The sequence below is a fragment of the Helianthus annuus genome, chromosome 15, assembly GCF_002127325.2.
Source record: "Helianthus annuus cultivar XRQ/B chromosome 15, HanXRQr2.0-SUNRISE, whole genome shotgun sequence".
NCBI lineage: Eukaryota > Viridiplantae > Streptophyta > Magnoliopsida > Asterales > Asteraceae > Helianthus > Helianthus annuus.
The window spans coordinates 60,964,296-60,990,069 of record NC_035447.2 but is presented as its reverse complement, the minus strand read 5'-3'; the positions used below and the strand labels follow the sequence as shown (position 1 = coordinate 60,990,069).

Below are 25,774 nucleotides of genomic sequence, written 5' to 3'. Positions count from 1 at the left end.
GGAGTATTTTTGTCATACCTTGGTTTTGTCAAATCTTGTATTAATATGAAAAGGTAAATGACTTACTTGTTTCCATGGCGTATAACCCAACAAAAGATGGATCTCAATATTTTGGCTTATGAAAACCTTGTAGAACTGCAGATGTGCACCTTGTTTAGCCCGGAACTGAGTACCTCATTTGAACGAAGGTGGATTTAAAAAAAACACAGATCTAGAAATTTGGATAGGAGAGAATAACAAGATGTGGTTCGTGCCGGTCCCACGGATGGCGCCAATGTAAAAGAGTAACCCGAGCGGGTCGATACTTCTACGGTGATGAACGGCCACACCTCGTCTTCTCCACTTCATCCTAGACCTGTAAATAAGAAGAGAGAAACGTGGGCAATGTAGAGACGGCTGGTAGGGGAAGAATCCCCTATTTCCAGCTACAAAAGTGTTGCCCCCATATTGGATGCCCTAATAGGGAGGTGGAGACCTCCTTATATAGGAGATATGGGAAACCCTAACCTCAATGGGCCAGGCCCAGTTAGGGGTTGTCTCTACAAGCCTTCAGCCTAGTGTAGTATATAAACTACAATGTGCTGGGCTTGGCAGGTTAGTACGCAATAATAATAATATTTAACATAAAAGGAGATAAGTGTTTGGGCTGGGTCAAGTACCTTACCTCGTCAGTAATGATACAATCTGGGTGATTGTAGATAGATTAACCAAGTCTGCTTATTTCTTACCGATGAAGGAAACCTTCAGTATGAAACAATTAGCCAAGTTATATGTAAATGAAATAGTTTCATTACATGGAATTCCTTTATCTATTGTGTCTGATAGAGATAGCCCAGGTATGTTGGACCTTTTGAGATTATTAGAAGAATAGCACCAGTAGGTTATCAGCTACAACTGCCAGAGGAATGGCAGGAATACATGATGTATTTCATGAATGTAATCTCAAAAAGTGCTTAGTTGATGAATCACTAGTAGTACCCCTTAAGGACATAGAGGTAAATGAGAAACTTAAGTTCGTAGAGAAGCCTCTACAGATTGAAGACATAAAAGTCAAGAATCTCAAACACAAGAGATTGGTTCTAGTCAAAGTAAGATGGGATTCCAAGAGAGAGCCAAAATACACTTGGGAGCTTGAATCAGAGATGCAGAGGAAATATCCACACCTATTCTAGTACACCTCAAGGACGAGTTCTAAAACAAGGTGGGGAGGATATAACAACCCTCCTAAAATTTTTAGAACACCCCTATACGTCCTAAAATACACCCCGTATACGAAAAACGACCCTAAATACTTTTAATTTCATAAAAATTAAATAAAAACGACCCTAAATACCTTTAATTTCACAGTGATTGAGTATTTGTAATTCTACAATTATCGTCGGTATGTTGGGGTTTTGTATACAAAATTTGTTACTACACTGTGAGTAGTAACATTACCACCAGTCATGGATTGATGGTACCGTGGGTGGTAATTAAGGTAGAAATATAAACAAATGTAATTGCGAGATCGCCCTCAATGCTGTAAAATGATAAAACTTGTTTTGATTAAACTGGGATTCACTCGCTAGTATTTCTTGCTGATAAAATATTTTTAAACGCGTTTTAGGTAACAAAATGTGGAAGTCAAATAGAAGACAACTGGACATCACTAAAGGCTTGGAAAAAGTGAATATAAAATTTACCTAAATAAAGAAGATGTTTTATTTCAATAAATTAGGGTTTATCCCTATAAACATGTCTGTAATTGAAACTTGGGTTTTTCCCGTGTATTCAATATTATAAAAAAGTGGTATTTTACTCTGATAAAATATTTCCTAACTACGGTCGTGATGTAAATTTTGCTGCTAAACTGATAAATAGCGATACCATTGATACTGGTTCGCGGCCGCCCATTCCCAAGTGATTAGGGGTCGGGGGTTGCGACCTGATACGACCAAAAAAAATACCGAGATGTGTTTACATTAATCGAAACAATAAAAATGAATATCAATTTCAGTGCTGACGTTATTCAGTCAGTATTAGACAAATCGTTTTGTTACATTTACAACAACAGGTTTGATTGTAACTTAAAAAAGAAAAACTAAAAAATAGAAAAGAAAAAGGAAGGATGAAAAGTTATATAAGTGAGGTTTTTATTTTATGAAAAGTGTTTGTAGGTGGTTGTGAGACCATCTACTATGGTGAACAATTTCCATAAACGATTGCCACATGGCTAATAGTACAAAAGACTTGGGCAATTTTTTTAATAAAAAATACACAATGGTGAACGAACGGGTTGTTTCACCAACCAAAAGTTTGCAACCCAACTTTACAATATTTATTTAATTTTTTTTCTTTACAATATGAATCTATGCCATTTTGTAATGATGAATAATTAAATAGTTTGCATCTTATGTATAATTAAATAGTTTAATATTATGTGTTTTATAATGTTTTTTTATTTTAATTTTATTTATTTTTTTCTTATTTATTTGTTTTTATATTTAATACAAATAATTTATCAGTTTCAAAATAAAGTTATTATTTTTAATATTCTAATATTTTTTGTATAATAAACAATAATTATAAATCATATATATTTAATAAAATATTAGTTTAGGTTAGGTTGTGAATGTGGGTGGTAAATTGGATTGTGTTGTGTTGTATAGGTGGAGATAGAGAAATTAGTTTTCAAATGAAAGATTGGGTTGGTTTGGTTTGGTTTGTGATAGTTGATAGTTGGAGTAGATGAGAGAGAAAATGATACTGTTTATCTGTAAGTGTGAGAGAACACTATAAACCCCTTATAATTTTTAATATATTTTGAAAGTGGTTGTGAGTTTTAGAGATAAAATGTAATGATAAATGTATTAAAAAGTATTATGTAATTGAAAAGAGAGAGAAGGATAATAATTTTTAGCATGATTGTAAAACAAGGTCTCCAAGTCCGAGTACTCCACGAGTAGTCCCTACAAGACAGGCTGCCGATGCGACTATTTTTAACTCTGCCTAATTGCTCGGAATCGATCAAACGCGGTCAACCTCAGCAGAATCGGATCAAGTAGGTTAACTCGGCCCGTGTTTGACTTAATCAAGTCCGCCCAATTGCTCGGAATCGATCAAATGTGGTCAACCTCAGCAGAATCGGATCGAGTAGGTCAAATCGGCCCGAGTTTGACTTAAAAAAATTAAACATAATTCCTATGCCTATCATATTAAAGAATGAAAATCATTTTCACGTATTTTGTTATAATTATATGTAAATTTGTGCTATTCGACATATATTTAATTTTCGAAAACTGAATTCTTTATAATTTAACATGTCCGAGTAATCCCCGAGTACTCTCCGCCTAGGCCGAGTACTCTCAACTCTTCAATCGACCAACTAGGGAGAGCCTAGCGAGTTTTGCAATCATAATTTGTAGTGTAATATAGGGTAAAAATGAGAGGTTGGATGTAAATGCTCTAATCAGATTAGTTTTGTGGCTGGTTCCTGATTCGACCAATAAAATATACTTTAAAATTCAAACTCTTGACTAAAATAATTGGTTTTGCATTTGTTTAGAATTTCTAGTGGAAATTTATTGCTTGAGTTTTATAAAACTTCTAAACAAATAAATTTTCTATAATTACCATCCCCCTATCTTTTTTTTTTTTTTTTAAAGATAAACTTTATTAAGAAAAAACGGCCGGACTGACAAAAAAACGCAGGACCCCTATCTATTTCTTATAAACCTTAATACCAAACACACGCAAAATAGAATGGCCGCTCATGTATACGTTGATTTTAATTGGTCATTACCATTTTTTAAAGGCAATTGGCCATTACCTATGCAATTAATTTCGTGGTAATTGATTATTTCAACATCGTCAAATACATACATTACTAAATTAATTTACTTTTATGCCCTTATCACTTACAGGTTCTTGTACAAGTAGCACAACATAGTTTCTCTATATATATGAGTTGAAGCCTATGTATCCACCATTCTTATAATTTCTAGTTCTATCTTGTAGCAGTGTTTCAAAACCTAATTATCATGGACCTTACTGTAATTCTTACACATATTCTTTTATTGTTTTTGTTCCTTACCTTTTGATTTATACATTTCTAAATTTCTTGATTTACCTCTAATTCTTATCAGGAAAAGGATGTGTTCATTGAAGGTAAGGTGGACTGGAAAGGAAGAGCTGCAACAAAGAATAAGCATGGAGGCAAGCGGGCTGCACTTCTAATAGTAGGTACGATTCTTCGTTTCACGGATGGGGGTTAAGAGGGTCCGTTAACCCTATCATCGAAATTGGAATTTGTTAGAAAAAAATTATATATAAAATCTTAATTTCATTTTAACAAAACATGAATCGGACCCTCTAGTTGTAATCTGTAGAGAAGAGGACCTTCTGATGACACCAACTTAAAAGTTCTTGTTACACTGTTTGTTAACTTTTATATGCATAATATAGGCAATTCACAAGATTTGAAGAATCTAAGGTAATTAATATTATGTCCGTTTTTGTTTTGCAGCTACGTTTGCATTCGAAAATATGGCAAACATAGCAATATCAGGTAACTTTGTGACATATTTTACCCAGGTAATGCATTATGACGTATCCGAAGCAGCGAACCATGTCACGAACTTTATGGGTGCTGGTTACATCCTTTCCATCGTTATGGCTTGTCTTGCTGATACCAAAATCGGCCGATTTCGAACTCTTCTTATTGCAATGTTTCTAGAATGCCTGGTGAGTATTGATTAAAATAACCATATCTCCCTAAACAATGAATTTATGTGAATTCTAGGTGTGTTAGCAGAATGATAAGTGCTTCTTGGAGGTTTTTGGAAGTGTTTTGATTTCTATGAAGTTCACATGGCAAAAGCTAAAATAATGATTCTGCTCCTTTGACTAGTGGATTACCTATAAACGAAAACCAGTTCAAAAACCTCCTTTAAACGCATTTAATTTTTCTAAAACACATAGAGATTAAAAAAAAAAATCTTAAAATAACATATTTTTTTCAAGGGAATCTATTTAATATCTTGCTTCTGATTGATAAATGATTACTCTAGGGGTTTTCTTTGCTCACACTACAAGCACATTACCCAAACCTCAAACCAGCTCTTTGTAATATATTTTTGCCAACATCAAATTGTGAGAAAGTGAGTGGAGGAAAGGCCGCACTCCTATTCGTTGCGATGTACCTGCTGGCTGTTGGCACCGGGGGTGTAAAGGCAGCATTACCGTCACATGGAGCTGATCAATTTGATGAGAAAGATCCAAAAGAGGCTAAACTGATGTCAAGTTTCTTTAATTGGTTGCTAGTAGGTGTTGCAGCAGGGCGCTTAATTAGCATAACGTTCTTTGTGTGGGTACAAGACAACAAGGGGTTCGATTGGGGATTTGGGCTTTCGTTGATAACCATGTTCTTGGGTGCGATCATCTGTATTTTTGGATTGCCATGGTATCGAATATATGTTGTGCAAGGAAGCAGTGCCATTACTGAAATTATACAGGTAGGTGGGGTATAAACATTTGAATGTTTTACAAGATCTTAATACTTGTCACTACTAGAAAACCAGCCAGGTCGTTTCCTACACCAAAATCCGTTGAGATAATATATAGGAAACGGCCATTTTCAACAAAACTAGTTTGGTTGAGAAAATCTGCCGTGGGAATACTCTCTGAAAAACATCCGACAAAACTTATAGTGTGTTGAATGTATCAACTAAGTGGGGGGGGGGGGGGGTTATTGCACGGACCTCCCGGCCGCTGGAGTGATCCCACTCCACAAGCTAGCAACGTCCCAATGCTGCCTGGCGGTTAATACCCCATCCCGAGCTGAGTCCGTTTCCCTCTGGGAAGAAGGTGGCAGAATACCCCCTGCCTGGACTCGAACCCGGGTCTCTATGAAGAGTAGAGGTGGGACTGGCCAACTGGGACACCCCAGTTGGTTATGTATCAACTAAGTGTAATCTAGAAAGACTTAACTTTTTAAGAGAAATTTTTATTAATGTTATATCTTTTATAAGTTTATTTAAGCCTTGTTATTAGATTACCTTAAGCATGTTTAACTTTCAGGTTTACGTTGCAGCGGTTAGAAACCGAAAGCTTCAACTTCCCAAGGACCCTACTGAACTACATGAGATCCCAATGGACAAAGAAATAGCACTTCATCAAGAATTCTTGCCACATAGAGATGTTTACAGGTTTAGTTTTGCATCTAATTTAAATTTATTTCCATTCTTTTAATGTTCCGAACAAAAGGGCGAACCAACAACGGTAAGATCGTTGCCATGTGATATGGAGGTCATGGGTTCAAGTCGTATATATAGACTCTTGCAGAACTGCAGGGTAAGGATACGTACACCAAACCTAAATTGGCGTGACACCCCGTGGACCCCACGCATGCGGGAACTTTGTGCACATATTTTGATGTTTTAAATATGCAACAAAATAACTAGTGGTTCTTTTTATTAGGTGGCTAGACAAAGCAGCAATCCGAGTTCAGAAAGCTAATCAATCTCCAAGTCCCTGGAAACTTTGTACAGTTACACAAGTCGAAAATGCGAAAATCTTACTAGCAATGGTTCCAGTTTTCTTATGTAGTTTTATTATGACAATTTGCTTAGCCCAACTACAAACATTTTCAATTCAACAAGGAGTAACCATGGATATTAAGCTCACAAACTCTTTCAACATGCCACCTGCATCCCTCCCAGTCATTCCTATAGTATTCCTCCTCTTTCTAGTTCCAATTTATGACCAAATCATTGTACCTTTGCTTCGTAAATTTACTGGCATTCCCACTGGCATAACTTACTTGCAAAGAGTAGGAGTAGGGCTTATCCTCTCAGCAATATCTATGGCAATTGCTGGAATTATGGAGGTAAAGCGAAAAAACGTTGCTAAACACCATAACATGCTAGATGCGGTCCCTGTGCTTCAACCATTGCCCATTAGTGTCTTCTGGTTATCCTTCCAATATTTTGTATTTGGTATAGCTGATATGTTCACTTACGTGGGACTACTCGAGTTTTTCTACTCGCAAGCACCAAAATCAATCAAATCTATTTCTTCTTGCTTTCTTTGGACCTCAATGGCAATTGGGTATTTCATGAGTAGTGTCATGGTGAAAATAGTAAACCATGCAACAAAAGGGGTTACAAAAAGGGGAGGATGGTTGGTCGGAAACAACATAAATCGGAATCATTTAGAAAACTTTTATTGGCTACTTGCTATATTAAGTTTGATCAATTTCATAATTTACATGTTTGTTGCATCAAACTACAAGTATAGGCCACAAAGTGTTGATGATGAAGATGAGTATGAATAGCCACATCAAACAAGGACAAAGCCGCAATGATATGTGAAATTAAAGATCTCTAACTGTAATTATGCTTGTTAAGTTTGCGCTTCTTGATCTTCATTTATTCTGTTTTTATGTTTTAAGGGTGTATAATTTATTTTTTACTTGTAAGGTTTAAGTTAATGTGTTGGTGTGAGTGTCTTGTAATTTATTTATATGTTGTTTAGTTAGTTCATGAACAAGCAAACAGATTTTGTACTTAATTTGTTAAAAAAAATATTGTCACTATTACCTACTATTACATTTGATAAATTCGTTTTACATGTAGCGTTGGACCTACGGTACCATCGTTGGTGATCGATCGCATGTCTGTTATCTCAACTTTTGAATTTTCGGTTGGTCACTATTAAGATGTACACTAATCATATCATGAAAAAGCTAAAGGCACTATTACCTACTATTACATTAATAATGTTAACTTGCCGTTATAACCAGTTAAGATGTACACTAATCATATCATGAAAAAGCTAAAGGCAATGTTCTATGACTATTAATTAATAAAGATTAACTTAAATTTTACTCAAATTCGTCACGTTTTTTCTTTTCATTTTAATTTATTTTTCACATGCAACATCTCAGATTTATACTTTTTAAGTAACCTTAATAAAATTTCTAGAGTCATTGTTAAAAATCTTTGATGCTGGTAAAAAAAAATCGTAATCCACGTTACATATAAAAAATAATAAACTCCAATTCTGATTATCCATACCGTATATATGTACTATATTTAGTTGTTCCAAAAACACATACTTAATTAGTTCTAACTTTACTACTTAAGTTGATTATTTTAATTTCAAATGTGACTCTCATTTGGAACAAGTCTTGTGAATAAGATAACGCTTTCTACTTTCTTTTTTTAGAAAAGAATAACTCATATACCTACACGTAGCAAACATGCACATTGACAAAGTCATCATCAATGACACATGTCGTCCTGTCAACCCCTCACAAACAACATCAAACGCAACCAACCTAATAATCAACTCCAAAATTATCAAACCAAAGGAATAACAAAAAACAAAGTTAGCTTCAATGATTTCCAGTGATAAAGCTCCAGATTCGATGCCGGTGGGAGATGGATCAGTCCCACCGGGAAAACCCATGACGGTGGGGCATCAAGTTATTGACAAAAGTGCTCATATGCTACAAACATTAATACCAATTAAACAAATGAGCCAATATGTTTGCACTTTTTCCGTTTATGGACATGACATGAGTCGCCAGATCGAAGCTCATCATTATATTTCCCGAGTCAATCCAGATTTCCTTCAATCTGCTGTTTATGACTCCAATAACTCCTCTGCTCATCTTATAGGTATATAATATATATGCTTCGTTTTCAAAATATACTGTGACAACCCGAGATTTCAAGGTCTTTCTTCTACGCATCACTTGTTTCACAATTCTTTTTACGCTGTATTTTGTGTACAATATTTGATTGACAAAAGTATTGTTACGTTTGGGAGTTACATGTGAACTTAGGAGTTGTTTAATGTCTGCAAATAACATGTTTATGTTTAACTTATGGCTGCACAACACACTTGAATTGCATGAGACCTAAGTCGACGCGAACTAAGGTTCTTCGCCCCGAGCACATGTCGACGAAAAACACTCCACGACGAAGAAGGTTCTTCTTCGAGGGAGTTGTTCGCCGAAAGGGCTTTTGGCCCAGGTCCATTCGTGGCCCAGTATGGTGTTAATGGTATTTTATTTGCTTAACCGTTCATAACCTGTGAAAAACTAAAACAACAAACACTAAAACTCTCTTTCGTTCTCTCCTTCCTGTGCGACGACGACTTTGGGTTCTCGAAGCCCTTCATCTCGAATAACCTAATCACTTTGGTATCACAGTTAGTGCCTACTATCGTCAATTTCTAAAATACGAATGATATGATCATATGTGTGATTAGGGTTCATTGATAAGGTTGTAAATCTAGTACTAGCATGACGAGGATTCGATGATCTGTATGCGTTCATATTCATGATAAGATTGATAAGTCTGCTTGATGAAATTAGTCCATGATAAACAAATAATCTGATTTCGTGTGGTCATTGGGTATTGGGGATAATTATTGTTTAGAATGATTTGTATGATGGGTGCAAACTGTTACGTTTTGAATGAGTGATGATTGTTCATAACTAGAATGCATGATCATCGTTTAAAAGTATTGTTTGATCTGTTTGGGAAACTGATGAACTTGTTAGCATATGTTACGGCTAAAATAAAGGAAGTGTAACTGTCTGTGAAGATAGCGATGAAGGACTGCCCCGACGAAGAACAGGACTCAACAAAAAACTTGGTTCTTCGTTGGACGGTTTTGACGAACCATCAGGGTCTTTCGTCACGATCACTTTCGACGAAGGATAGTCCTTCGCCAGAGGGTACTTCGTCACATCCATGATCGACGAAGAATTGTTCTTCACCATAGGGTTCTTTGCCAAGGAGGCACTCCACGAAGGACTGGTTCTTTGTGGAGATGCTGCACTATGAACAAATAGAACCTTTTAAAACAGTAGGGTCCCTATAGTTATGAGATGTATGAGATTGAATAATTGTTATCAGTTATACAATGATCTTTGCTATGAATGCACACTATGAATATACGTGACAATTGATTATGAAACTGATCTCATTGGTAACCACGGTAGGGTTGGTTGACTAACTTAGAACGGGTAACTTAACAAACCGAGCAAAACTAAGGTGAGTTCACTGTTTTTTTCAAGCATGCGTCCCGGGGAGGGACATCTTGTAAATGTTCCGGGGAGGACTATTGGGTAAATGGGTTTAACTAGAATGTTAAACCTGAGATGTTGGTTAATACACTTAAATCTGTCACTTAAGTCCCATCATATACCGAATTGGTTATCGGGGAGGCAACGGGGTTATTAGTTGATAACGCTATTAGGTTTGGCACCCTCACACCGTACCGGGGAGGACGGGCATGAACTAGTTACCTTAACCACTCGACCAATGTTTGATAGAGCATTGGGGAAGGGCAAATAATCTGGAGCCAACTCGCGGTACTCGAGTTATTAACAACATTGTATTTCTGAAAAGCTTTAAACTTATACTTGGTAACTAAACGTGATAACAAACTTTGAACTCACCAACGTCGTCTGACACACTTGTCTGCATGCTTGCAGGTCGTTAGATTCATGGTTATGGAACTTGCTATCTAGGAGTGCTAGAGTGGTCATGGGTCGTGGCTCTTGGATACATGTTCATTGTTTTTGCACATTTGTTTTGAAACACTTGAATAACATTTTACATTATGCTTCCGTTGAACGTATTTGTTTTAAGTTGTGATTTGAATTTACTTTGTGAAATAAATGGAAACTTTTATTTAATATCTTGTTATAGTTCAATGTGATTAGTGGCTGGATCCTGGTACGTCACACGTCTCGCGGTATTTCCGCATGTGGGATTTTGGGGGTGTGACAGTTTGGTATCAGAGCCACTGGTTATAGTGAATTAGGTTTTAAAACGCTTTTATAAAACCAGACTATAACCGAACAGCTTCGAAATCGACCATGACACTCAACTCCAGATTGCAAGGTTCGTCTCTCGTTCACTTATTGCATAGCGTATCTAGTGTACACTTACGTATGATGTTGCATGTGATTGCACACTTAGCACTATAAACTGAATTCATGTGTTACTTGCCTATGTTATGTGGTTGTTAGAGTCACAAAGCAGCATTCCCCTAGACTTTCAAGATTCACGTTTTGTGGTGTCTTTTGTCTTGCTACTCGAATTTGAGGAACAGTTTAGCACGAGTTGGGAGGAGCTGGGATAAACATGCAAATTGCATTATTGTTATGGGTGCGCACATAATAATAACGTGGGGTGCATGTGAGTCCCAGTGAGGCTTAACGAGTGTGAAGGGGGTTCCGCTATGTCGTCTGATGTAAACTTGGTAGTCTGTAGAAGTCATCGTGATGTTTGACTTCTACTCAATTCTGACCCTTAACCATTTTCCCTTCTCTTATATAGAATCATGAGTGGACGTGGTGGACGTAATAGTGGACGTGGTGGTGGCCGCGGCGGTGGACGTGGCAACATTGCTATGACTCAGGCCGAATTAACCGACCTGATCTACACTCGTGTAGCTGAAGCCCTAGCGGCTCATCAGGCTGGCACGAGTGCCAAATACTCTTTATTCTTGTGTCGTGTACTCAACTCTTACCCGTGTGTTGTATTTTCTTTCGTCCTTAGGTCAATAATTGAATCAGAATCAAAACAATCCGCTTGTTTGCACGTTTAAGACGTTTATGGATTGTAAGCCATAGACATTCAGTGGGACTGAAGGAGCTGTGGGGCTACTTTGTTGGTTTGAGAAAGCTGAGTCAGTCTTTGCTATGTGTAATTGTCCCATGGGGGACCGGGTGAAGTATTCTATAGGCACATTGGAGGATGGCGCCTTAACTTGGTGGAATGCCCAAGTGCAGATGTTGGGCATCGAAATGGCTAATGCAACTACTTAGGATGATTTCAAGGAGTTGATGCGGGAGGAGTACTGTCCTCGTGACGAGATTCAGAAACCCGAGAACGAATACTACAATCTGAAGATGGAGGGGTCCGAGATCGAGGCTTACATGAAATGATCTCATGAGCTAGCAAACATGTGCCCTAACCTATCACGACCACCACCTCGAAGAATCGAACTGTACATCAAAGGCTTAGCCCCGCAAGTTAAGAGTTTGGTTACTGCGGCAAATCTCAACAACTTGCCTCAGATCATTCGCTTAGCACATAAGATTACAGACCAAGAGGTCGAGCGTGGTTCGCTACCTCCCCGTGTTACTGCTGCTCCTATCTTTACTACCACTCCTGCTAGTGATAACAAGCGCAAGTGGAATGATACGGACAAGGTGTCCAACTCGAATCAGACGCAGAAACAGCCAGACAACAGCAACAATCGTAGCTTCAGTCAGTCCTCCTCTGTTAACCAAGGTCAGAGGAGTACTCCAAATCAAGGCTCCTACGCTGCTAGGCAGCCAAAGTGCAACAAGTGTGGTTATCATCATCGTGGACTGTGTGTCCGAGCATGCCATAGGTGTGATAAGGTGGGCCATATGGCAAAGGGCTGTAGAGCTCCGTTCCCAAAGCAACACTAGTAGTAGAATCAGCAGCAACAACAACAGCATCAGCAACAGCAAAGGCAGCAGCCCCATCAGAACCAAGGCAATAGGAAGGGGTGTTTCCAGTGTGGGGACGAGGGTCACATTAAACGGGATTGCCCTCAGCTGAATCAAAATGCTAATGATAACAACAACCGTCAGAATAACAATGCTGGGAACAACAATAACGGCAACAACGGGGGCAATGGTGCTCGTGGAAGGGTATTTACGATTGGTGCTGGTGATGCTAGGAATGACGACAATGTCATGACTGGTACGTTTTCTGTGAATAACCTCTTTGCTTCTGTGTTATTTAATTCTGGTGCCGATTGGAGTTATGTGTCCTTAGAGTTCAGTCAACGATTAGGGTTAAATCCAACACCTCTTGAAGCTAAGCATGTAGTAGAATTAGCCGATGGTAAGATAATTGAAGCCTCACACATTATTATGGGATGTAAACTCGATCTTGTGGGTCAAGTGTTTGATATTGACCTCCTTCCTGTTACCCTCGGTAGTTTTGACGTAGTGGTTGGTTTGGACTGGTTGTCCAAGCACCGTGCTGACATACTTTGTAAAGAGAAAATCGTACATATTCCTCTCCCCAGTGGAGAATCTCTATCGGTTCAAGGGCATTGCAGTGGTGCAATGGTTGGTATCATCTCAGCTATGAAAGCTCAGAAGTGTCTACGAAAGGGGTATCCTGCGATTTTAGCACTTGTTACTGATACTCAGCCTGAAGAGAGGAAGATCGAAGACCTGCCAGTTGTTCGTGAGTTTTCCGATGTGTTTCCTGAGGAACTTCCTGGTTTACCTCCTCACCGTTAAGTGGAATTCTAGATTGACCTTACACTAGGAGCGGCCCCAGTAGCTCGTGCTCCTTACCGTCTAGCACCTGGAGAGTTGGAGGAGCTATCAAATCAACTCCAAGAACTGTTGGATAGAGGCTTTATTCGACCAAGTTCTTCGCCTTGGGGAGCCCCAGTTCTATTCGTAAAGAAGAAAGACGGGTCCTTTCACATGTGTATAGATTATCGAGAACTCAACAAGGTGACCGTCAAGAACCGCTATCCTTTACCACGTATCGATGACCTGTTTGACCAGTTGCAAGGGTTAAGGTTTTACTCGAAGATCGATTTAAGATCGGGCTATCATCAGATGAGAGTCCGAGAGGAGGATGTTCCTAAAACAGCTTTTTGAACGCGGTATGGCCATTATGAGTTTCTGGTTAGGCCATTTGGGTTGACGAACGCGCCAGCGGTTTTCATGGACCCCATGAACCGTGTGTGCAAACCGTATCTCGACGACTTCGTCATTGTGTTTATCGATGACATTTTGATCTATTTAAAGAGCAAGGAGGATCACGAGCGACACTTGTGTCTTATCTTGGAGCTTCTGAGGAAAGAGCAACTTTACGCGAAATTCTCTAAGTGTGACTTCTGGATTCAAGAGGTACACTTCCTTGGTCACATTGTGAACGAATCGGGGATACACGTGGATCCTGCAAAGATTAATGCTATCAGAAATTGGGCGGCACTGAAGAATCCTTCGGAGGTGCGACAATTTCTAGGTCTCGCTGGATAATATCGCAGATTTATTAAAGACTTCTCGAAGATCGCTCAACCTCTCATCGCACTAACACAGAAAGGAGTAGTATATTCTTGGGAAACGAAACAGGACGATGCTTTCCAACTCTTAAAACAAAAACTCGGCAGTGCACCGATCTTGTCTTTACCCGAAGGTACCGAGGATTTTGTGGTATATTGCGATGCTTCTATTCAAGGTCTCGGTTGTGTGCTATTGCAACGTGAAAAGGTGATAGCTTACACTTCTCGGCAGTTGAAAGTTCATGAAAAGAATTACACGACTCACGACTTAGAATAGGGGGCCGTGGTGTTTGCGCACAAAATCTGGAGGCATTACTTGTACGGTACTAAATGCACTATTTATACCGACCACAAGAGCCTTCAGCTTATCTTTGACCAGAAGGAATTAAATATGCGAGAGCGTCGCTGGGTAGAACTCTTAAATGACTACAACTGTGCAATCAAGTATCATCCAGGTAAGGCTAACGTCATAGCTGATGCCCTTATTCGAAAGGAAACGAAACCCAAACGTGTCCACGCCTTGCAGCTCACCATCCATTCTAATTTGCCTGACCAGATCCGTAATGCTCAAATTGAAGCGTTGAAAGGGGAAAACATCGAAGCTGAGTATCTGCGGGGCATGGAGAAACGACTTGTAGAGAGATCTGATGGTATTCTCTATTTAATGGAGCGAATATTGATCCCTTTGTTTGGTAATCTTAGAGATCTTGAGATGGACGAAGCGCACAAGTCTCGATACTCTGTTCATCCGGGTTCGGACAAGATGTATCAGGACCTCAAAGTTTTGTACTGGTGGCCGAAGATGAAGGCCCATATCGTGACTTATGTGAGCAAGTGTTTGACTTGCGCGAAGGTCAAGGTAGAGTATCAGAAACCCTCAGGCCTGCTTCAGCAACCAGAAATACCCATGTGGAAATGGGAGCAGATTGCTATGGATTTCATCACGGGTTTGCCAAGAACTCAAAATGGAAACGATACCATCTGGGTGATCGTCGACCGTCTTACGAAATCAGCGCATTTCCTAGGAATCAAGCAAACGGATAAGTTCTCACAACTTGTTGCTGTCTATCTGAAGGAGGTGGTTTCTAGGCACGGGGTGCCAACCTCTATTATCTCGGATCGTGACCCGCGTTTCATATCGGACTTGTGGGAATCAATGCATAAATCATTCGGCTCATATCTCGACATGAGTACTGCTTATCACCCACAGACGGATGGTCAAAGTGAACGAACCATCCAAACACTTGAAGACATGCTGCGAGCATGTGTGATTGATTTTGGTAAAGGTTGGGAGAAACACTTGCCGTTGATAGAGTTCTCTTATAACAATAGCTACTATACCAGCATCCAGGCAGCTCCGTTCGAAGCATTGTACGGATGGAAATGCCGTTCTCCTCTCTGTTGGGCTGAGGTGGGTGACAGCCAGATCACAGGTCCGGAGATTGTACTTGAAACTTCAGAGAAGATTGTTCCGATAAGGAACCATATGGCGGCAGCGCGCGACCGTCAGAAAAGCTACGCTGACAAGCGTAGCAAACCTTTGGAGTTCGCGGTAGGCAATCGTGTCATGTTGAAAGTCTCACCCTGGAAGGGTGTGCTACGGTTTGGGAAATGCGGTAAGCTTAATCCTCGTTATGTAGGGCCTTTCAAAATTCTGGAACGGATCAGTAAGGTGGCCTACAAGCTCGAGTTACCTACTGAGTTGGGTAACATTCGTGATGTCTTCCACGTGTCGCAACAAAAGAAGTGTTTGTCCGATGAAACACTTGTGGTACCGTTTCAAGAGCTGAAAATCGATGACAAATTGCAGTTTGTCGAGGAACCCATCGAAATTATGGATTGGGAAGTCAAGGTCCGTAAGCATAGTCGAATTCTGATCGTGAGAGCTCGTTGGAACTCAAGACGTGGACCGGAGTTCACGTGGGAACGCGAAGACCAGATGAAGCTCAAGTATCCTCAACTATTCCCAACTGACCAATCTAATCCTGATGCAACTGGTGAATTTCGGGACGAAATTCCCTTTCAAGTTGGTGATGATGTGGCACTTGGGGAAAATCCACAGTCATCCTGATCTAACACCATGTTGCTTTGGATTACTTATCAAATTTCGGGACGAAATTTCTTTCAAGTTGGGGATGATGTGACAACCCGAGATTTCAAGGTCTTTCTTCTACGCATCACTTGTTTCACAATTCTTTTTACGCTGTATTTTGTGTACAATATTTGATTGACAAAAGTATTGTTACGTTTGGTAGTTACATGTGAACTTAGGAGTTCTTTAATGTCTGGAAATAACATGTTTATGTTTAACTTAGGGCTGCATAACACACTTGAATTGCATAAGACCCAAGTCAACGAAGAACTAAGGTTCTTCGCCCTGAGCACATGTCGACGAAAAACACTCCACGACGAAGAAGGTTCTTCGTCGAGGTAGTTGTTCGCCGAAAGGGCTTTTGGCCCAGGTCCATTCGTGGTCCAGTATGGTGTTAATGGTATTTTATTTGCTTAACCGTTCATAACCTGCGAAAAACTAAAACAGCAAACCCTAAAACAATCTTTCGTTCTCTCCTTCCTGTGCGACGACGGCTTTGGGTTCTCGAAGACCTTCATCTCGAATAGCCTAATCACTTTGGTATCACGATTGGTGCCTACCATCGTTAATTTCTAAAATACAGATGATATGATCATATGTGTGATTAGGGTTCATTGATAAGGTTGTAAATCTAGTACTAGCATGATGAGGATTCGATGATATGTATGCGTTCATATTCATGATAAGATTGATAAGTCTGCTTGATGAAATTAGTCCATGATAAACCAATAATCTGATTTCGTGTGGTCATTGGGTATTGGGGATAATGATTGTCTAGAATGATTTGTATGATGGGTGCGAACTGTTACGTTTTGAATGAGTGATGATTGTTCATAACTAGAGTGCATGATCATCGTTTAAAAGTATTGTTTGGTCTGTTTGGGAAACTGATGAACTTGTTAGCATATGTTACGGCTGAAATAAAGGAAGTGTAACTGTCTGTGAAGACATCGACGAAGGACTGCCCTGACGAAGAACAGGACTCAATGAAGAACTTGGTTCTTCGTTGGACGGTTTTGATGAACCATCAGAGTCTTTCGTCACGATCACTCTCGACAAAGGATAGTCCTTCGCCAGAGGGTACATCGTCACATCTATGATCAACGAAGAATTGTTCTTCGCCATAGGGTTCTTCGCCAAGGAGGCACTCCATGAAAGACTGGTTCTTCGTGGAGGTGCTGCACTGTGAACAAACAAAACCTTTTAAAACAGTAGGGTCCCTATAGTTATGACATGTATGAGATTGAATAATTGCTATCTGTTATACGATGATCTTTGCTATGAATGCACACTGTGAATATACGTGACAATTGATTATGAAACAGATCTCATTGGTAACCATGGTAGGGTTGGTTGACTAACTTGAAACGGGTAACTTAACAAACCGAGCAAAACTAAGGTGAGTTCACTGTCTTTTTCAAGCATTCGTCCCGGGGAGGGACATCTAGTAAATACTCTGGGGAGGACTATTGGGTAAATGAGTTTAACTGGAATTTTATATGTTGGTTAATACACTCAAATCTATCACTTAAGTCCCATCATATACCGAATTGGTTGCCGGGGAGGCAACGGGTTGTTAGTTGATAGCGCTATTAGGTTTGGCACCCTCACACCTTACCGGGAAGGACAGGCGTGAATTAATTACCTTAACCACTCGACCAATGTTTGATAGAGCATTAGGGAAGGGCAAATAATCTGGAGCCATCTCGCGGTACTCGAGTTATTAACAACATTGTATTTCTGAAAAGCTTTAAACTTATACTTGGTAACTAAACGTGATAACAAACTTTGAACTCACCAGCGTCGTCTGACACACTTGTCTGCATGCTTGTAGGTTGTTAGATTCATGGTTATGGAACTTGCTATCCGGGAGTGCTGTGGTCATGGCTCGTGGCTCTTGGATACATGTTCATTGTTTTCGCACATTTGTTTTGAAACACTTGAATAACATTTTACATTATGCTTTCGCTGAACGTATTTGTTTTAAGTTGTGATTTGGATTTACTTTGAGAAATAAATGTAAACTTTTATTTAATATCTTGTTATAGTTCAATGTGATTAGTGGCTGGATCCTGGTACGTCACACGTCCCGTGGTATTTCCGCATGTGGGATTTTGGGGGTGTGACATATACAGTCACGAACCATAATATTTCAAAATATAATTGGACCGGACGTCGAACCAGTCTTCTTACCGATTCAATGGTCCGACCGGTCGGACCGGATGTAAGAACTGGAAGGTATCGTAATTATTAGAAAAATTAATAGGGTTTAATCTGAAAAAAATATATAAAAAATCGGTCTAACCATTTCAAAAACCGGTCTAACCGGCTGGTTTCCCGGTCCAACCGCCGGGTCGTTGGTTCAACTCTGGTTTGATGCATTTCCAGCCTGTTACAAATATCAATTACAATGCATGCATGCACATAATCTCCCCCTCAGCCTGAGCTCATAGTTATTGTTCGTACAGAATGACTTGGTGATGAAGAGAGCAAATAGAACAGTACAAGGTACTGTTCTATTTATAGTACAGAACAAACCACGGAGCATCTTTTGGCTGACGTCACCATGAAAGTGACATCTAACCTCCTAACAATCTACAACCACTGACTATTACAAACACTGCTGACTAAACTACTGATTACAAATAATACAAAGAACAAACTAAACTACTGCTTCTTCATTCCACTGTTATTGCTCCAGTAGTGCTTTGTGTCTTCAGCAGTACTTGAACCATATCAGTAGATTGAGCATCAGTGCTTTATCTTCAACAGTCTTTATGTCAATCAACAGTTGTTGTAAGGGTAGTGCTTTGAGCCATCAGATGTTAGGATCACTTTCAAGGGGAAAGATTAAGTACAAACAACTGCTTATTCTGGATCCACTGATCTGATCCAGTTTTGGCTTTATCAACTGTTCTTTTGTAGGGTTCAATCCCAACAATCTCCCCCTGGAACAGATGATGCCAAAACTCTTCATTATTCTGGATCTTTATTGCCTCATCAATAATTCCCTGACTTGACCTTTGAATTGTAATTCAAGGTTCATGGAGTCTTCATCATTCTCATCCCTGCACAGTGTAAGCTCAAGGAGATCTTGCAGATCTTCTACACCCAGACCAAGTGCTTCTTCCCTTGATATATGCTTCACTTCACCATTGGATTTGAGCAGAGTTAATACATGGGTCTTTTGATCGAACTTCCACTTTAGTATTTTTGAATCCAATAGGTTTCTTGGGAGAGTTTTTGTTGTTGATGAGTTTGGAGATGGAGGCCTGGTGATGACAACTTTGGCAGGGTTTTGAGATTGTGCTAAGTCTTGTTTTTCTGCCATAAGTGTTTGAAAAATCATTTTCATGATGTATTCTTCTTGAGCCTTGTCTTCTTTTGTTTCTGCATCCATTTGCTTTTGTTTCCTTCTTTGATAATGGATAGCAGCAGGTGGAGCAGTGGGTCTTCTAATTGGTAACTTCTGTTTGACTGGAACCACTGCTTCTGGATAAATAGGCTTTTTGGGGGTAGTGGGATCTCTCTTCCTTAATTCTTCCAACCTTTTGTATGTAATCCTGCCATGATATGCTCAATGTAATCCTGTCTCATACTTTCATCTTCTTTTTATGATAATTTTTGACAAAGATATTTTTAGAACTGCTCTAAGGTTCTGACTTTGGTGAGCAGGTATTGCAAATTTCTCTGAATCTCTTTGTCAGACTTTACCTCTGTATCTCTTTGAGATATATCCTCTGCTTGTTTGACCTTTATTTTGAGATACTCTTCTATGTTTCTTGGCAAAGGATAACCTTGAACAGATGGGAGTTTCCTCTTTTCAGGATCATCTTCAGTGTAGAAGGTTTTGATCTCCTCCCTGACTGCTGGAAGATCTAATGGATATTGTACTCCCACAGGGACAATGGCAGTGTTTGGATTGAGGGCTTGAACTGAAGAGATTGGAACAGGGTTTGGAATAGTGGCTAGGGTCAGAGTTTGTGAAGATGTTGGAGGTGGGAAAGTGTCATCTTCCAGTATAATGTTGGTTACCTTTTTCCTTTTGTGCTTTGGAGAGGTTGGTGGTGTGTTTGTAGGTTGAGTGGCGGTGATTGAAATGGAGGGTGACTGACTAACAGCTGTTGAAACAACTGGTGTTTCAACCACTATTGTCACTACAACAGTTGATGTGTCAACTGTTGTCTTCTACTTTTTGGCAGGTGGTTTTTGTGATGGTGGTTTTGTTTGTGGTATGGCAGTGGTTGAGATAACATCTATTGAAACCACTGAAGTACAAACAATTGTTGATACAACAGGTGTCTTAACATCTGTTGGTTTGGAGGTTTGATGAGAGAATTTTTTTGGGATTTGATGAGAATGTTTGGTGGTTTTGGAAGGTGTGGTTTTGGGTTGGCTAACCTTTCTGGTATGCGATCTTCTTTTAGTTTTAGAAGTACCCTGCTCTTCCTCTTCCATCAAAACTTTCTTCTCTTGCTCAAATCTTTTTGACCCTTTTATTTACATAGACTCTTTCATGTTTACCTTTAGTTCGACAAATGCATTTTGAGTCGCATCAACCTTTTTGGAACCATCTGGCCTTGGGATTACTACCACAAGTTTAGACATTGGATCTGGTTTAATATATAGGCCTTCTTTTCCCTTTTTACCTTACTCCCCCTTTTTGGCATCATCAGGGTTTCAACAAAAATGATTGAAGGATGAGAAGCGCCAGTGGTTTGGAGCAGATGAGCTTTAATGGCTTTGATATCTGCTTGAGTATCTTTGTACCTAACTTCCATGACATTTCTGACCATTTGAAGTTGAACTTCATGCTATTGATCCACATATTGTCTTTGCTTGTGAAGCAGAGGTTGAAACAGATGGCATTGCTCAGCAGGGGATAGAGCAGATGATGCAGCAGTGGATGTAGTCTTTTGAGATTGTAACAATTGCTGCAACATATTTTTGATATCTGCAACAGATGTTTCAATTTTATCCACTCTCTCCGTCAATTCTTGATATTTTAAACCATCACCTAAGTTAATGGGATCATCTGATTTCCCACTAGTGGTGGTTGTATCAGTGTTTGACTTAGGAAAAGTTTCCCAAAAATCATCCACTGATGCCCCTTGTTCTCGGTACTAGGGACTTCTCTCCTTAGCAGAGGTTACCTTAGTAAACACACCAGTGTACAATGGAAACACACCAGTGGTCACCTTGGTTCCCAAAGAGAAAATTGCCTTCAAGGGAGTCTGACTTATGAAACTACTGGGCAGGTGCAAATTAGTGGATTCAACACCTGTAGTAGCTGCTCCACTTGAACTATTGACATGAATTACTTGTAATTCTTGCAGTGTAGCCTCCTCAACTATTGGTGGGTTAGCAAGGATAGAGGAACCAGACTTACTCACTTGTTGTGGTATATTCTCAGTGACAGATTGTTTAGAAGAACTGATTTGTGTCTGGTCCATATCAAGTGCATCCAACAGAAGTATAATTTGTGGTGGAATTTGTGCAGTGAGGATGGGGGTTGAAAGAGAATTTGCCCCGGGAGCAGGGCTGTGGAAGATAGATTCAAGTGAATCCATTGCTTCATAATGTGGTATCCCTATGGATATAACCAGATCCTTTTGAGAGGATGCAGGAGGAGTTTTAGGCTCAGGTTGAGATCTTTCTTCCATCTGCTATGAGGAAGTAGCAGCAGTGGTTATTGGTGACTTTTGTGTTGTCACAGGTATTGTCTCTGGGATCTCATCTTCCAGAGTTACCTTTTTGGAGGGTTTGTAGGGCTTTTGGGATTTTTCTTGATTGGCTTTTTGGTGGGTTTTGGTGTGGATTTCACAGCAGTGGGTCTGCTACTGTGATCACCAGGAGCAGTGGGCTCAACAGCAGGGGCCTGAGGAGCAGTTGTTGCTGCTAAATTCTGCTCGTGCCTCTGTTTGTTTTTTTGAAGGTTTTGACAGCCTTGTGAATGTTTCAGAAGTTAGGTTGTTTATTTGAAAAGGATTTCCTTGGATAAGCATATGTGCATTATCCTTTGAAAATTTCTTTTGTATATAAAAGCTTAAAAATCTTAGAAATAATAAAAATGGTTTTTTATTGACATTCTTGATCATATCATTGAAAATCTCTTGGGAGTAATTAAAAGTTTCTTCTATCAAAATAGCATAGCCCAAGTATTGGATTTTCAATGGAATTTCGTTAAAAGTTGTAGTTTTGTTTAAAACACACATGAGGAGGATATGGAATAAAAATCTCATGGTAGGTAGAAAACTACCCTTTTGTAAAGTATCTTTTTTCATTTCGTCTTCATACCCTCTCTCATTGAAATCAGTTTGGTAATCAGCCTTTGGGAAAGAGATTTTACATGTAAGATCATTGATTTCAAACACCTCTGAAATGGTTTGAGGTGTGATAGTAACCGGAATTCCCCTTATTGATGAAGTAATAGCAAAGAGCTTTTTGTCCTTAACTTCAAGCTTTGCATTTTTCCAGAACTCATGTTGGGTATCCAGGTAAATAGGTGCATTACAGGTCAATAAAGTTTTGTACTTTGAAGACGAGTGTGCATCAATCACAGAGTGAAAGGTTGTGTTTTGACTTGGTTTCTCAAGTATACACGGGTAGTTATGAGGGGTTTTGAATGGGAGAGCCATGGTGAATCGAAGGTGGTTGAGAGCGAATGAAGAAGATTAGTGATTTGAGAGAATTTGATGAAAACTTCTTTTGAATGGAATTTTGAATTCGATTCGACAGTGAAAACCCTGTTTGGGGTTTTGATCAGGGTTTTATAGGATGAAAAAGTGTATGCTGACGTGGTAGCGGTTACAAAAGATCTGACGGCTAAGTATTGTCCACATGACAACCTCTGATGAATAATGGATGACAGTTGTTAGGAAACCATTGATAGATCAATATGAGTGGTTTATAGTGGTGAAAATGAAAACAGTGGCTGACTTTAACTATCAGTTGATAGCCTATCAGTGGATTAAAACACTGATGCTTGACAACAATTTATTAACAAGGACAATGAAGGAACAGAGGTTGACTTTCAGCAGTGGATAACATTCAGCAGAACAGATGTTTGAACCAAAACAGTGGTTATGGCAGACTTTTAAGGATTAATGAAAATTTTCATTTTTAGCTATTTTTAAGGGTGAATTTTTGATTTTCTGGAAACATTTTAATGCTTTTATTCATAGAAAAACAGGATTTTGCCTGTTATTCCATGTTCAGCATGCCAATCCTAGAGATCAAGCTTTCAAAGGTGGATGTCTCTAAAGCCTTTGTTAGCACATCTGCCAGCCGATCTTTAGTTGGAACATGGTGCAGAGAAATCAAACCTTTTTCATAGCAATCCCTCACAAAGTGATGTCTGATATCAATGTGCTTGGTGGTTGAATGTGAAACTGGATTTTTGATGATATTTTCTGCTGCATGACTGTCCAACATGAGAGGTGTCTTTAAGGCAGTGACACCGAAATCCAGCAGTTGATTTTGAAGCCATAACAGTTGGGTTGTACAGCTTGAAACAACAATATACTCTGCCTCAGCAGTGGATGTTGAAACAGCTACTTGCTTTTTGCTTTGCCAAGACACAAAGAAATTGCCTAGGAATTGGCACCCTCCTGAAATGGACTTCCTTGTTGTATTGCATCCAGCAAAGTCACTGTCTGAGAACCCTGAAAGCTTGATATTTCCATCAGCTGGATACCAGATACAAAGTGTGGGAGCACCTTTGAGGTATCTGAATATCCTTTTTACAGCAATAAGGTTTGACTTTTTGGGGGCTGATTGGGATCTTGCACAAACACATGTTGCAAACATGATGTCTGGCCTAGATGCAGTTAGGTACAATAAAGACCCAATCATGCTTCTATAAAGAGTTTGATCAACCAAATCATCATTTTCATTAGACATGACTAACTTGGTGGTTGCTATGGGTGTACTACATGGTTTGAAGTCATTCATATCAAATTTTTTAAAAGTTCTTTGGCATATTTGCCTTGATGAATGAAAGTACCATTTTGCAGTTGCTTTACTTGGAGACCAAGAAAGCACTGTAGTTCACCCATTGTACTCATCTCAAACTCAGCTGTCATGAGTTGTCTGAACTCTTCACACATTTTAGGACACGTGCTTCCAAAGATGATGTCATCCACATAACTCTGGACAATCATCAAATCTTTCCCTCTCCATTTTAGAAACAATGTTTTATCAATTTACCTCTTGTGAAACCAATGGAAAGAAGAAAGGTGGAAAGAGTTTCATACCAGGCTCTAGGTGCTTGTTTCAAGCCATACAAAGCCTTATTTAGCTTGTAGACATGATTTGGATAAAATGGATCCTCAAAGCCAGGAGATTGACAAACATATACCTCTTCTTGAATTTTACCATAGAGGAAAGCACATTTGATATCCATTTGAAACACCTTTATATTATGGTTGACAATAAAGGCCAGGAACAGTCTGATAGCTTCCAGTCTTGCTACAAGGGGCAAAAGTTTCATCATAATCAATGCCCTCTTCCTGTCTGAAACCTTGAACCAATAGCCTTGCTTTATTCTTGACAACAATGCCCCTTTCATTAGTTTTATTTTTAAAGACCCACTTTGTGCCAATAGGACTCACACCCTCTGGCAGTGGTACAAGCTCACATACTTGTTGTCTTTTAAACTTTTGGAGCTCTTCCTGCATGGCTTCCACCCAACTGTTGTCTTTTAGTGCCTCTTGATACTTGACTGGTTGATGGAGAGATAGAAAACCAGCAAAAAGACAGATGTTTTGGGATTGGCTTCTTATGAGCACCCCATCACTGATGTTGCCAATGATTTGGTCAGGTGGATGAGAATTCAAGAAGATTAAATCTCCTTTGTATGGAACAATGGCATTTATGGGTGAGGGCTGCAGATGTGAATCATCTGAGCTAACAACTGTTGGTGACTTTGATGATCTAACAGTGTCTTGGAATGGAGGTGGAGGAATAGGAGGAAGTGGTGTGGAAACATGTTGACTTTTATCCATTGTTTGAAGATTTTTATCAACAGTGTTTGATGATGTGGAAGTAGGGGTTTTAGGGCTACGTTGGTCAACAACTGTTGATGTAGCAGTGGATGAGCTTTGACAGCTGTTTTGAACATCTGCTGCTCTGGCCATGGAGGTGAACTTTTGTTGTGGAATGATCACTTCATAGCCATAGTCTGATGGAGTATTTTGAGATGGACCTACACTATTAGTCTTGACAGAAACATTTTCAAAAGTAAATTCATCAAGATCAAATAACTCATCAGGATTTGCAGGGATTTTCATTGAAGAAAGTTTATTGAACTTCACATTCAAAGTCTCTTCCAATGTTTTGGTCCTTGTGTTAAACACTTTATAGGCCTTAGCAGTGGTTGAGTATCCCAAATGATAACCACAATCTACTTTGGCTGCAAATTTTGAAATTGAGTCTTTTAAGTTCAAAATAAAGCATGGGCAGCCAAATACTTTAAAGTATGAGATCAGTGGTTTGATTTTATATAGAATTTTATAGGCAATCTTTTGATGCTTGGAGTTGATCAAAACTCTGTTCTGGACATAGCAAGCAGTGTTTACTACCTCTGCCTAGAAAGTTAATGGCAAACCTGAA

General features: G+C 39.3%; 1 protein-coding gene and 1 pseudogene across 1 annotated transcript; both read left to right on the top strand.

The window, feature by feature from the left end:
• Positions 1–4,019: 4,019 nt before the first annotated feature.
• On the top strand, positions 4,020–7,543 carry LOC110913408 (protein NRT1/ PTR FAMILY 4.5). Its single transcript, XM_022158241.2, has 6 exons — positions 4,020–4,031; positions 4,125–4,221; positions 4,505–4,722; positions 5,049–5,492; positions 6,058–6,185; positions 6,457–7,543. Exons 1-6 carry the CDS (start codon positions 4,020–4,022, stop codon positions 7,310–7,312), a joined length of 1,755 nt encoding a protein of 584 aa, XP_022013933.1. The 3' UTR covers positions 7,313–7,543.
• An 834-nt stretch (positions 7,544–8,377) lies between these two features.
• LOC110913409 overlaps positions 8,378–25,774 on the top strand; it is a 35,817-nt pseudogene continuing 18,420 nt past the window's right edge.

Coding starts and splice junctions, on each gene's coding strand:
- LOC110913408 (XM_022158241.2), top strand. Junction 5,493..6,057: donor CCATTACTGAAATTATACAG/GTAGGTGGGGTA, acceptor TTTAACTTTCAG/GTTTACGTTGCAGCGGTTAG. Junction 6,186..6,456: donor CCACATAGAGATGTTTACAG/GTTTAGTTTTGC, acceptor TCTTTTTATTAG/GTGGCTAGACAAAGCAGCAA.